This window comes from Myodes glareolus, chromosome 8 (assembly GCF_982192425.1).
Source record: "Myodes glareolus chromosome 8, mMyoGla1.1, whole genome shotgun sequence".
Lineage (NCBI taxonomy): Eukaryota > Metazoa > Chordata > Mammalia > Rodentia > Cricetidae > Myodes > Myodes glareolus.
Window position 1 is genome coordinate 109,527,164 of NC_142033.1, and position 13,314 is coordinate 109,540,477.

Here is a 13,314-nt window from a genome sequence, read left to right on the forward strand (position 1 = left end):
TCTCTTTTCACTGATTTTAGCTTGAAGTCTATTTTGTTAGACATTAGAATAGCTACACCCGCTTATTTCTTAGATCCATTTGGTTGGTATATTTTTTTCCCAACCCTTTACTCTGAGAAATGTCTGTCTTTAAGGTTTAGATGTGTTTCTTGTATGCAGAAGAAGGGTGGATTCTGTTTTTGTATCCAGTCTTTCAGCCTGTGCCGTTTTATAGGTGAGTTGAGTCCATTTACATTAAGGGATATTAATGACCAGTGATGGCTATCTCCTGTTAATTTAGTTTTCATTGTTGGTGATGTTAATTTGTGCATTTTTTTCTTCTTTGGGATTTGCTGTTTTGAGATCATCAATTGTCTCTGTTTTGTTTTCTTTTGTTTTGTTTTTTTGATGTAGCCATCTTCCTTGGGTTGGAGTTTTCCTTCTAGTATTTTGTGTAGGGCTGGGTTTGTGGCTAGGTATTGGTGAAATCTAGGTTTGTCCTGGAATATCTTGTTTTGTCCTTCTATGGTGATTGACAGTTTTGCTGGGTATAGTAGTCTGGGCTGGCATCCATGGTCTCTAAATGTCTGCATAATGCTTGACCATGACCTTTTGGTTTTCATTGTCTCCAATGAGAAGTTGTCAGGTGTAATTCTGATAGGGCTACTTTTATATGTTACTTGGCCTTTTTCCTTTGCAGCTCTTAATATTCTTTCTTTACTCTGTGTGTTTAGTGTTTTGATTATTATGTGGTGAGATTACTTTTTTTTAGATCCAGTCTATTTGGTGTTCTGTAAGCTTCTTGTGTCTTCATCGGCATATCTTTTACTCACGCCCAGGCTGACAGAGGTCCTGGCTCTGGCCTAGTTCCTGGGAGGTCCTACCTAGACTCTCACCCAGACCCACTGGGGTGCTGGTTTAGGTCTACTCCCTTGAAGGTCCCAGATTCATGTCTGGACCCTCAGCAGTCTCTGGCTCTGGCTTACTCACTCCCCTGTACCTGTTTTGGTGGAGATCATTGACTCTGGATCGGGTTGCTGGCTCAATCCTGCTCTGCCCGGTCCCAGGACTGGGTTTGTTCCTGGCTTCTGCTCCTGGTGGAGCTTGTTCTCTCTCTGTCTTAGGTAGCAGTTCAGTCCCACTCTGGTTCCTATGTTTCCGTGCAACTTGCTTTAAGGTCATGATGTTGTCCTGCAGCGATAGACACTGTAAGACAAATTTGTTCTAGCAAAGTGGGGTATTGCTGTGACAAACCTGTTTAGATTTTGGGGAGAACTGTGGAAGGACTTTGGAAGTCCAGATTAGAAGCGCCATTGAGTATAAGGAGTTTGGTGGGATATTCTATGGGAGGCTGGAAGATTTCAGTGTTGTCAGCAGTGCAGATAATGGAGGTCTGGTTTATGCAGCTTCAGTTAAAGCTTAAAGACTCTATTTGGGTCATTTGTTATTTTCAATTGAGATTCTGTGTTTTTGGTTAGCTGGGTCTGGAGAGTCAGCTATGGTTAACAAGATACCGGAACTACTGAAGGAACACTTATGCTGCTGTTATGCTTGATGCTGGTCAGCTGATGTTAAGAAAGTCGAGGTAATTAAGAGCAGCATCAGTGAAGTGAAATATTCTAGGAAGTGTTTCCTCAGAACATAGTAAAGCTGTATTCCAAAGTGGCCGTGGGAGTAGATGAGGCTTGCCACTGTGATAGGCCAGGAGGGGTCGCTGGTGAAGAGGCAGTCAGTGGTGTCTCAGCAACCAGGATTGAAGGAGTCATGCAAAATAGAAGCTTGGCACCATGAAGAGAGACTGTGAAAGGCTATTGGTGAAAGTGCAGCCCAGCTGCAGCAGAGACCACAGCATTATAAGGATGCCAGTACCGTGGGATGACCACCAAGAACAGCAGCAGCAGCAGGGTGATGTTGGAATTTGGTTTTGCTTTGACTTGATTGTAACTATGCCCTGATTTTCCCCTCTTGATGTAAGGAGGTATTTTACTGGAGTCCAGGCTCAAGAGGGATTTCAGTTTAAAAGACTTAGGATTTTAAAGGAGTTTGGCTACTTAAAAGAGACTGAAATTTTAATGTTTGAGTTTGTAAAGACTGCATAACTTTAACGTTATTTATGTTTTTATTGTGAGATCTTAGGGATGAATAATAAAGTAAAGGTTGTGGCTTAAGAGTGATGTATTTGTGCCAAGTTGGAAAGGGATCTGTTGTACTAGCTGCCCTTTTATGTCAGTTTGACCCAAGCTAGGGTAATTAAAGAGTACAGAGCCTCCGCTGAGGACATGTCTCCATGAGATCCAGTTGTAATGCATTTTCTCAACTAATGATCAATGGGGCCAGTGTCCAGCCCATGGTCCGTGGTGCTCAGCTGATGGTCCTGGGTTCTATAAGATGGTAGACTGAGCAATCCATGGGAAGCAAGCCAGCCAGTCACAGCCTCCATAGCCTCTGCATCAGCTCTGGCCTCTAGTTTCTTCCCTGTTAGAGTTCCTGTCCTGACTGCCTTCAGTGAGAAACAGCAATGCGTAGGGTAGGCAAAATCATCCCTTTCCTCCCCAACTTTCTTTTTGGTAATGGTGTTTCATCACCACAGTAGAAAATTTAACTAGGACACAGTGTCTGCTTACTTTTGAATCAATAGGCATTTAGTCATGTTTTTCTTCTTCACATATTCAACTATTTTTCCAACACAGACTGTTCAACGGTCTCTCCTTTCATGGGTTTTCTTTGACACATTTTTCTAAAATGGGCCTCTGCAGTTTGATTTTAATTGCTGTGTTCTATCTATGTTCTGTTCAACTTTCTACATATTTTTTCATGCACAGGAGTAAGATCTGTCTGCCTCTGAGGCTCTGTAGTATGATTTGAGGTCAGGTCCTGTGATACAACCAGTAACGCACCTTCTCAGGATTAATTTTGAACTTTGGGTTTTCCCTCTTTCCATATTTACTATTAGGAAGAATTCAGTTTTAATTGATAAGGATTGCGTGGATTCTGTCCATTGCTGTTAGTCATAAACAAAGCAGATCCTATTCTTTCAGAGTGCATGCAACTTGTTTGCTATTATTTTTATTGTTTTCTTTTAGTCGCAAATGATTTCTTAGAAATTTTCTTAGGTGGATTCCTAGACCTTCTTGAAGCAATACAAATGAGCTAATTTTCAAAATTATTTTTGAAATTGTCTTTATTGATATATAGGAAATTTAATAGAGATTTTATGTGTTTTGTTGTTTTCAGTATCACTTAAAGCACATCTCAGCTCTGACAAACTTTGAGTGACAGTTGTAGGTGCTTTCTGTGATCACATGTTCATTACAAAGGAGTTAATGTCGTTTGGTCCTCCCACATTTGCTGTATGCCACTCCTACAGCTCTGGTGAAATAAGACCTGAGTGTGCAAGCACTTGACTCACGTTGTTCTTTCTGATGGTTTCTGCCTCTTTTCTGCACGGATGGACCAGCTGTGGCACAAGAGTCCTTTACTCTTTTAGACTGTGTTCCATTTCTTCTTACATCCTTCAGTAGTTTACCACAGTTGTAGCTGAAATGTCTTATGACATCTGTATGTCCTCTGAAGTTTTCATCACCACTGGGCTCTATTTGATATGTATATTATTATTAGGTTTCTTTTAAAGACTGTGTTTGGTTACATTATTAGCAATCTTTGTCTTCCCTCTGTTTGGAAATAATGGTTTGTGGTTTGGTATGTTTGGACATAGTTCTCCAGCTCCCCCTTTTCAACTGTTTCTTGTGTGAAATGGCCTAGTTCCTTTTCTTTTTTATGTGATTTGACATTCTTCATAACATTTATATTAATTCTAGGTTGATGTTTTGATACCTTGATGCAAGTTATCAACAAGAATTCTGGTCTTTCATACTACAACAGAAACAGAGAGAAGAGTTATCAGAGAGAATGGCTGTATCTCAGGTAAATGTGTCTCAGGTCAGTGGCCTATCCATATTACTTGGAAAACTGTTTTTATATTGAAATATTGTGTGCCTTTAATTCTCTGCCTCAGGTAATAACATCTAATGTATCCCTTTCTTTCTTTTTCTTACTTCATTCTCCAGATATATTTTTTATTGACTTGAAACCTGCAATTCTAAAAAAAAGTTTATTGTATAAGCTGGTCCAAGAAATAGATTGATGCCCAGATCCTACAGGAGATACACTTCTGTCTTTGTATATTATTGAAGAGGGAAGGTTTCATGTCTTATATGGTTTTTAATTCAGGGATGGATTGGCTTCCAGAAATAGTCTTTTGGAAGTGATCACACAAATTTGTTTAACGTTTTGCTGGTATTACTAACAAATATATGAAAAATTAGAATTAGAATAGACTCACTCTCTTGAGTCCTAAATATTATGTCAGCACCATTCAGAGTTTGTGTAATGGAATATGTTCATATAATGTCATTTAATATCCCACAATGATGATGCGCCTATGTGTTTTTTGTTATTGTTGTTCTTTTTTGACTCATAAAATCTTTTTTGTCTCAGTGGAGTTACTACTAATATTTTTATTTAAATGCTCCATAGTAAATTTTCAAGAGACTTGTATTCTCTTTGTATTTTGTTCCTTTTTTCCCAACAGGACATCCTTGTGTAGTCACTGCCTCCCCACTCACTATTGGGTTGGCATCAAACCTTCAGCATTGGAATCAGGCACATTTGTCACCTGGCCTGAATCAATCTGGGTTTCTCTGCATGAGAAGATTGTGTGTTTTACCACTAAGCCATCTCACCAGCCCCCAGGTTTATATTTATGGTGAAGATTTGTGAAAGTTGTATAACTTATGCAGCCTGTACCATCTAATTTCTTAAACGAGAGAGTCATAAATGATACTACCTATGTAGCCTAAAATCCTTGTAAATTCTTAAGTTCAGATACTAAGCAAAAAAAAGAAGGTGGGATTACATGATTCAAATGGTTAATTAAGCAAATTTCATGAGCAATAATATATTGAAAATCAATGAAGAGTTTGTATTACTCACTCAAAGCTTAATATATTCGGTTTGACCATAGATTTTACTACATTTTAATGCATTGTCACATAGGTCATTGTGTATATACATTTTCATAACTATTAAATAATGAAACCACATCTTGATTCTTCAGGATTGTTTTTAGCTGTCTATGTTGACTGTTAGAGAAATTCAGATAACGCTGACCTCATGTTGTGCTGATTTCTGTATTTATCTCACGATTCTCATAAAGGGACATTAGAATATTTGGTTCTATGTGCTGTTTAAGGAGAGTTACCATTAAAACCCCTAAACTCTGATTTTAGTCCATCAATACTTCTCCCTCCCACATTCAAACTCTTCATTCTACAAAGGGTGGGTCATTGAACATGCAACTCAGCATCACAACTAAGTATGTTAGAATAGTCATGGGTGAGCTCTATTTGCAGAGAAGATTTATCCAGTGTTCACATTTGAGCAAGGAGAACAGTTGCAGTGTTTGGAAGAAGAGATGTACTTCTTGTAGCTTGTCTCTCTGCTATGAGACGCTGTGGTCCTGTTTGATATCAACGTCTACTTCATAAAGGTATATCCCTGGATCTAGACCTCAATGTTATGTCATTAATCTTTAAAAGATTAAGGTTTGTGAGACTATTATACCATTCCATTTTTATAGACATAGAAAACAGAATAAATGATGGGGAAACCTGGTATGCCCATAGAGGAAATAGAGCAGTACAAAATGTAGAATGGATTGATCCAGTTTGGCTGGTGAGCTGCTTGTGAGAACTCAGACCCTATAAGAAGTAAATATTAAGAACATCATACTGCATGATACTGTAACTATGTGTGCTGTCAACTGGGAACACTCTTCTACCTGTAGGTCTGCCTAGTTTGAAAAGTTCCTTTGTAGCTGCTTATGCCTCTGGCTGTGTGTGTGTGTGTGTTTGTGTGAAAAATGTATTGGCTACCAATCGAAGAGTAGGGTGAATGAAGGGGAACAATACATTGAACAAACTGGTCATTTTTGTAGTCATTATAGAAACTTAAGGGGTAAAAACGGATTGAAAATCTGTTCATGCACATCATTGAAACTATATAAGTAGAGACTTTGTGTGTCTATGTTACTGAATGGAGTGTATGCCTCCTGCATGCTGAGATAAGAAGAGAATTGTATCCTGTCTTAGAGTTTTAGTTGCTGTGAAGAAACACCAGAAACACAGCAACTTTTAGAAAGGAAAACATTTAACTGAGGCTAGCTTATATAGTCTCAGAGTTTCTTACATTAACATCATGGCAGGAAAGTGGCCCACATGGCATGCGCGTCATCATGATGCTGGAAACGGGAAAAGCAGCTTAGAATTCTTGATCCACGAGCAGCAGAAAGTGACCCCAGTTATTCAGAGCATAGCTGGAGCATAGGAGACCCCAAAGTCCACACCCACAGTGACACACATCATCATAAAAGGCCACACACACAGTATCAAAGTCAGCTATCATAATAGTGTAATTCCTTATGGGGGCCATTTTCTTCCAAATCATCCCAATCAAATGAAACTTCACTCAGTATCAGTTCTGTTATGTCATGTATATACTGGAATGTGAATTGTTTATCTCTAGGAAAGCAAATCTTATCTGCTGGACCATTTTTACCACCTATGGAAATAATTGGCATGGGTCATTTATATCACAAAATATCTATAATTACTGAAGTTGTTTTCTTATGAAAGCATTTTCTCTAGCAGCACATGGTCAATGGGTAATTTCCCTTACAGGGTCTGTTGACATTCAGAGATGTGGCTGTGGACTTTTCTCAGGAGGAATGGGAATGTCTGGAGTCCTCCTGGAGGGCCTTTTGCATTGATGTGATGATGGAGAATTATAGCAATCTGGTTTTTGTAGGTAAGAAGTCTCTTCTTGTGGAATATCTTACTCATCCTTACTATTTAAATTCTTTGTATGTATGCAAATTCTCTGAACAGTATGGAGACTACCAGAGATGGAGGAATTTATGGCAGTAAATGTAACTTTCAGTGTTTTTCCTTTGTTATATTCTTTGTTCTCTGAAAGAGCAACTGATTCCATATAGTGAGTCATTTCTTGAGTCTTCTATTAGTCAATGAAAACTTCAGAGTTCAAAAAAAGTTGGATATTCAAAGCAAGAAAGTGCATTATATTATATGTAGTGATTGGAATGTATTAATATTAATATCAGATTAAATTTCATTTATTTCTGAATTTTAGAAAACATTTTAAAACAGAGAAAATTATTTCTGTTGTGGATTCTGTGGTTCTTATTCATTTCATTTTTTTCTATATCTATTTTTGAGTTTTCATCTGTACAATAAGTCATGTTAGCACAGGACAGCATGACTTTAATCCTAGCAATATGGATGCTGAGGCAAGAGGATGTCATGAGTTTCTGACCAGCCTGGGTTACCTAGCACATTCTTTACTTATTTTTCCCTACTTCTATAAGGTTTACATTTTATATAGGAGTGAGAAGAATACCAACAGTCTTTACAGTTTGATGGGTTAGAATGGTTCTTCTGAGCTTTCGTGTAATCATGGTAAAATGCAAATACGTATGCCGAGAGCTCTGTTTCTAAGAATTCCAGGGTTACTTGTCCTAGAGAACGGAAGGAGACACCACTTCTCCAGTGTGTCAACAACATCCTCAACCCCTATGAACTTTGTCTGTGCTCATTTTCCAGAAAAACATCAGTGTGGTGAACGTGTCAAAGTCTTGAGTAGCCAAGAGAAGTCACATAAATGTAATGGGATTGGGAAAACAGCTGATAAAATTGTCCAGTGTACACCTTATAACACAAGTGATCTTACAAAGAACTGCAACCAGTATGGCTGTTGTGACCAGAGGGAAGCCTCTGCCTGTTCTACAGTCCTAAAGAGTGACGAACGTGGGAATACTGGTGAAGAACTTCTCAAGTATAAAGACTGTAAGAAATGGTTAAAAGTGTGTTCCGTCATTAGTCAAAGAAGTCACACTAGAGAGGAACAACACAAAATTACAGACTGTGGTAAATCATCTGACTCTAAAACACACCAATGCAAAAACTGTGGAAAATGCTTCGTGTCATATTTGAGTTTCAGCAGACGTGATGGACATTCTGGAAAGAAGTGCTATCAATGTACAGAATGTGGTGAGTGTCAGGATAAAAGCCACTGTAAAACCCACCGTGGAGAGGGACCTTACAAATGTAGTGAATGTGGAAAATGTTTTATTCAGAAAAGCAAACTTGGGGCACATCAGAGAGTATGTATGAAACAAAAAACTTACAAATGCAATACATGTGAGAAATCTTTTAAATGTGCCTATCATCTCCAAGCGCATGAGAGAATCCACACAGGAGAGAAGCTTTACAAGTGCAGTGAATGTGAGAAATGCTTTATGTTTGCTTCTCATTTTAAAGTACATCAGAGAAGCCATACAGGAGAGACACCTTACAAATGCAGTGAGTGCCAGAAATCCTTCACACAGGCTTCAAATCTTAGGAAACATCAGCTCGCTCATACAAGGCAGAAAGTTTGCAAGTGTAGTGTTTGTGAGAAATCCTTCACATGTGTCTCACATCGTAGACAACATCGGTTAATTCACAGAGGAGAGAAAGGTTTCAAATGCAGGGATTGTGATAAATCCTTCACACATGCCTGTTTTCTTAGAGTCCATCAGAGAGTTCACACGGGGGAGAGACCTTACAAATGTAGTGAATGTGACAAATCCTTTGTGAGCATCTCTAATCTTAGACATCATCAGAAAACTCATACAGAACATCAACCTTACAAATGCAGTGAATGTGACAAATCCTTCAAATGTGCCTCTTACTTTAGAGTGCATCAGAGAATTCACACGGGACACAAACCTTACAAATGTAATGAATGCGAGAAATCCTTCACACAGTGTTCAAATCTTACACAACATCAGAGAATCCATGCAGGAAAGAAACCTCATCAATGTAGCGAATGTGAGAAAGCTTTTACACGTTCTTCTCATCTTAAAAGACATCAGAAAATCCACACGAGAGAGAAACCTTAGAAATGCAGAGAATGTGAAATAGGTTTTACTGAGTGTTTAAATCTTATAAAACATCAGAGAATACATAAAGGAGAGAAAAATGTTAATGTAATGAATTTGGCTGAGTCTCTATCTGCATTTCACTTGTAAGAATACTTGAAAAAAATCATACTGGAGAAAAAAGTTTACATAGTAAATAATGTGACATATAGCTTAATCCAAAAGTCTGTTCTCAGAGATCACTGCACATCCAATCCATACAAGAGAAACTTTATGACATCTGAAATTTCTGAAAGACTTCAAGTGTAGAAATGTTATTGGCAGTTTATCCTAAGGAAAAATTCTGATAATGTGACCAGGTAAGAAATTTTCAATAAGGTATTTTACTTTATCAACCTCAAATTTACATAACAATGAAAAATCAAGATGCCTTTGAATATGTGCTTTGGTGCACCAGTTCCTTGGATGCTGAAATGGTGTGGGAGAATTGTCAGTATTCTGTCAATCATATTTTAATAAAACGCTGATTGGCCAGGCAGGCAGTATAGGCGGGAAAGCCAGACAGGAAGTAGAGGTGGAGCAAAGAGACTGGGAGTATTCTGGAAAGCAGGAAGCTCCCTCCACAGTTCTGCCCAGACCACCGGAGAGGAAAGATATAAGCTGCCCAGCTGAGAAAGGTACTGAGCCATGCGGCTAACATAGATAATGATAATGAATTAATATAAGTTACAAGGACTAATAAGAAGCCTGACCTAATGGGCCAATCACTTTATAATCTTATGGAGTCCTGTGTGTGATTTTCCTTGGGGTATGCCGGCTATGGGGTACCAGGTGGGACAGAAACCCCAACAAGCTGGTCCCTCATGTTACACTGAATCATTACATCCTGAATAGAAGCTTATTAATTAGGAAAGAAGTATTTCTAAATCATTTCAGAATATAGGAACCTGACAGAATTCAGAATTTACTCCTCTGAAGAAACAGAGACCAGTAATGATACTTAAAACTGGCTTTGAAGAACTAAACCATCAGGAATGAATGGATGCACTCCAACCTGCAGATATGCCTGTACAGGTTGTATGCAGTGTGTTCTGGGTATCTAGAGTTCTTAGGCTATATCTTATGATGGGTGGAGCTTCCTGGTGGCCACTGCTTTCTAGTCTGTTTCCCTCTTTTAAGCAGCACATTTGCCATAATCCTGAAAGTAACACATATAGGCCTTCTAGATTCATTAAGATGGAATTCAGTGTCATTAAGTTTTGATTCTGTTGCTAGTCCCCATTTGGGGAGATTAGATGAAAGTGTGTGTTGCATCTTCCCAGAAAAGGTCGATCATGCAACATGAGCTGACCTCACTAATAGTTCTTCAAAAGTTGAAACACATGAGAAAATTGGTATTAGAGAGAAAGCTTTTAACCGCCCATCATTTGTAAGATAATTTGTTCATGGTACCTTGTAAGCTCCACACTGGAGACCCCTAGAAATGTGCAGCAGTTGTTCACACCTAGCGAGAAAAGTTTAGACTCATCTGGAAATTGATACTGGAATAAACCACATTATTAATGGTTAGTAAAACCTCATCTCTTACCTTCCTTTACAATATTGATTATGGAAGAAATGCCTACAAGTCAAATTTTAAAAGCTCTACCATGCAACTTGACAACATGGTATGTATATGTACATCTAGAAACTACCCAAAAATAGGAAAGAAATTAGTTTGTCAGCACCCAACTCAGTTGTAGAAATAAAATCAGCATAAACAGGACAGAAATAATAGAAGGCTCGCGTACAAATACTAAGACAGACAGATCTGTAGCATTATAAAAGTTGGTGCAGTACAATTAAGAAACAAGCAATAAATGAATACCTCACACTTTAAGTGAGCAAGAATTATTTTTTTAGACTGACACTGAAGCCTTTAGGGGAAACTTTATTTTGTATCGCCAATATGGGAGTTGTTAACATCTCAACACACTTGCATAGATAACCTCCAGTAGAAACATCTTTGAGCTTCTTGAAAGCAACTGTTCATTTTCTTTATTTTAAATTGTAAATTCTGTTTTGTGGTTTCAGAAGTAACCCTTACTAAAAGATCTGTATTTTTAATGTTATTTTTTCTTATTTTGATATGTTTCAATTAAAATAAAATTATATCACTATCCCACTCATCTTTTCCTTTGGTCCCTACTCAGATACCATTACTTAAGTCTGGTGTGGGAGAATTGTCTGTATTCTGTCAATCACGTTTTAAATAAATGCTGATTGGCCAGGAAGGAAGTATAGGTGAGTCAACCAGACAGGAAGTAGAAGCAGGGTGATGAGAACAGGAGTATTCTGAGAAGCAGGAAGCTCCCTCCGCAGTTCTGCCCAAATCACCAAAGAAGCAAGATGTGAACTGCCCCGCTGAGAAAGGTACCAAGCCATGTGGCTAACATAGATAAGAATAATGGGTTAATATAAAATGGGCCAATCAATTTTTTAATTATGGAGATCTCTGTGTGATTTTCTTTGGGGTTTGCTGGCTGTGGGGAACTGGGCAGGACATAAACCCCAACAAGCAGGCCCTCATGTTACAGAATGGTGCCCAACCTAATGTTACATAAGTCTATGCCTTACACACTCAAGTAGATGGTATTTTTCTTTTATTGTTAATTTTTAATGCTGACATAACTGTGACTTTATTTTTGTGTACATGATTTTAATCTGACTACTCTGCTCTATTTGAGAAACATTAAGAGTGTTCATCCCCAAATGTCAGTAATTTTCTTCTGGCATTCAGTAGGTATAATTCTTTGTGTTAGTGACAGGAAAATGTGAAAATTTTTCTCTCTCCTATTAATATGTCATTTTAGATGACAATGTTTCAGTCAAATTCCTCATATTTTGACAGTTATATTATCTTTGCCCAATCCCTTTGGTGTGGAGTTCCTTGACCTTAGATGAAGAGATGTTATGTAAATATTTATTTTGCCAGTGAGCTTCCATGCTCTTTTGATATCTGAGTTGTGTTCAATTATGCTTTGGACTGTCAACCAGTGTTGTCATTGTGAACATCTTTTTTAGGCAACCATTTTGTTGAAGTTTCTGGGACTATTTAAACAAATAGAAATAATTTTGGAGACATACTTGATCATTTCAGTGTACATGTCATTCTTGCAAATAAACTGATGAGCTCTTGCCAGCACGTACTTCAGACAGTGCTGAGACAACTCTAATTAAAAAGGATCATATTCCTTTGGACTGTGGAGTTGACTATATTCATTTTAATGCAGACACAGACACACATAACTGTAACTAAAAAATAAATCTTGAAAATAAGCATTTGATCAATGGTTCTCAAGGTGTGGGATGTGACTCCCTTGGTGTTGTGAAGACGCTTTTACAGGGACTGCATATTAGATATCCTGAATATTTACAGATACTTACATCCCAATTCATGCCATTTATCCCTTCCCAACAGTGATCATTGGTGAGAACAGGAGTAACAGAGTTTTGTGATATTCTTGGTCCTTATTTCATCTATTCACTAAATGGATTCATTAGTAATTGCACCTTCACTTGAGAACGTATGGTTAGTTTTACTAAGATGGAGAGATCATATATTTATGGGCTTCCCTATGACTCACGTCTAGCGTGTTCTAGAGAACTTACTAAATGGGATAATGTTTTAAATTTTTTTCATTAAAATTCTCCACCTCCTCCCCTCCACTCATTTCCATCCCCCTCCCTCCATTCCCCCTCTCCCTCCCTCTCCAGTCCAAAGAGTAGTCAGGGTTCCCTGCCCCATGGGAAGTCCAAGTTCCTCCCCATTCCATCCAGGCCTAGGAAGGTGAGCATCCAAACAGACTAGGCTGCCACCAAGCCAGTCCATGCAGTAGAATCAAAACCCAGTGCCATTGTCCTTGACTTCTCAGTCAGCCCTACTTGTCAGCCACGTTCAGAGACTCCGGTTTGACCACATGCTCCATCAGTCCCAGTCCAGCTGGCCTTGGTGAGCTCCCATTAGATCAGCCCCATTATTTCAGCGAGTGGGGGCTCCCCTTGTGGTCCCGACTTCCTTGTTCATGTTCTCCCTCCTTCAGCTCCTCTTTTGGACCTTGGGAGCTCAGTCCAGTGCTCCAATGTGGGTCTCTGTTTCTATCTCCATCCATTGCCAGATAAAGTTTCTATGGCAACATGCAAGATCACTGTGACTATAGGACAAGGCCAGTTCAGGCACCCTCTCCTCTGCTGCCCAAGGAACAATCTGGGGACCTCTTCTTGGGCCTGGGAACCCCTCTAGAATCAAGTCTCTTGCAAACCTTAAAATGGCTCCCTTAATTAAGATATTTACTTCCCTG

The 13,314-nt window shown here is 38.7% G+C and overlaps 1 protein-coding gene across 1 annotated transcript; it reads left to right on the top strand.

The window, feature by feature from the left end:
* Positions 1–3,795: 3,795 nt before the first annotated feature.
* LOC148121264 (uncharacterized) lies at positions 3,796–12,073 on the top strand. The gene is made up of 3 exons (XM_087909452.1): positions 3,796–3,903; positions 6,717–6,843; positions 7,656–12,073. The coding sequence occupies exons 1-3, from the start codon at positions 3,889–3,891 to the stop codon at positions 8,993–8,995; spliced, it is 1,482 nt and encodes a 493-aa protein (XP_087765578.1). The 5' UTR covers positions 3,796–3,888; the 3' UTR covers positions 8,996–12,073.
* Positions 12,074–13,314: the final 1,241 nt, after the last annotated feature.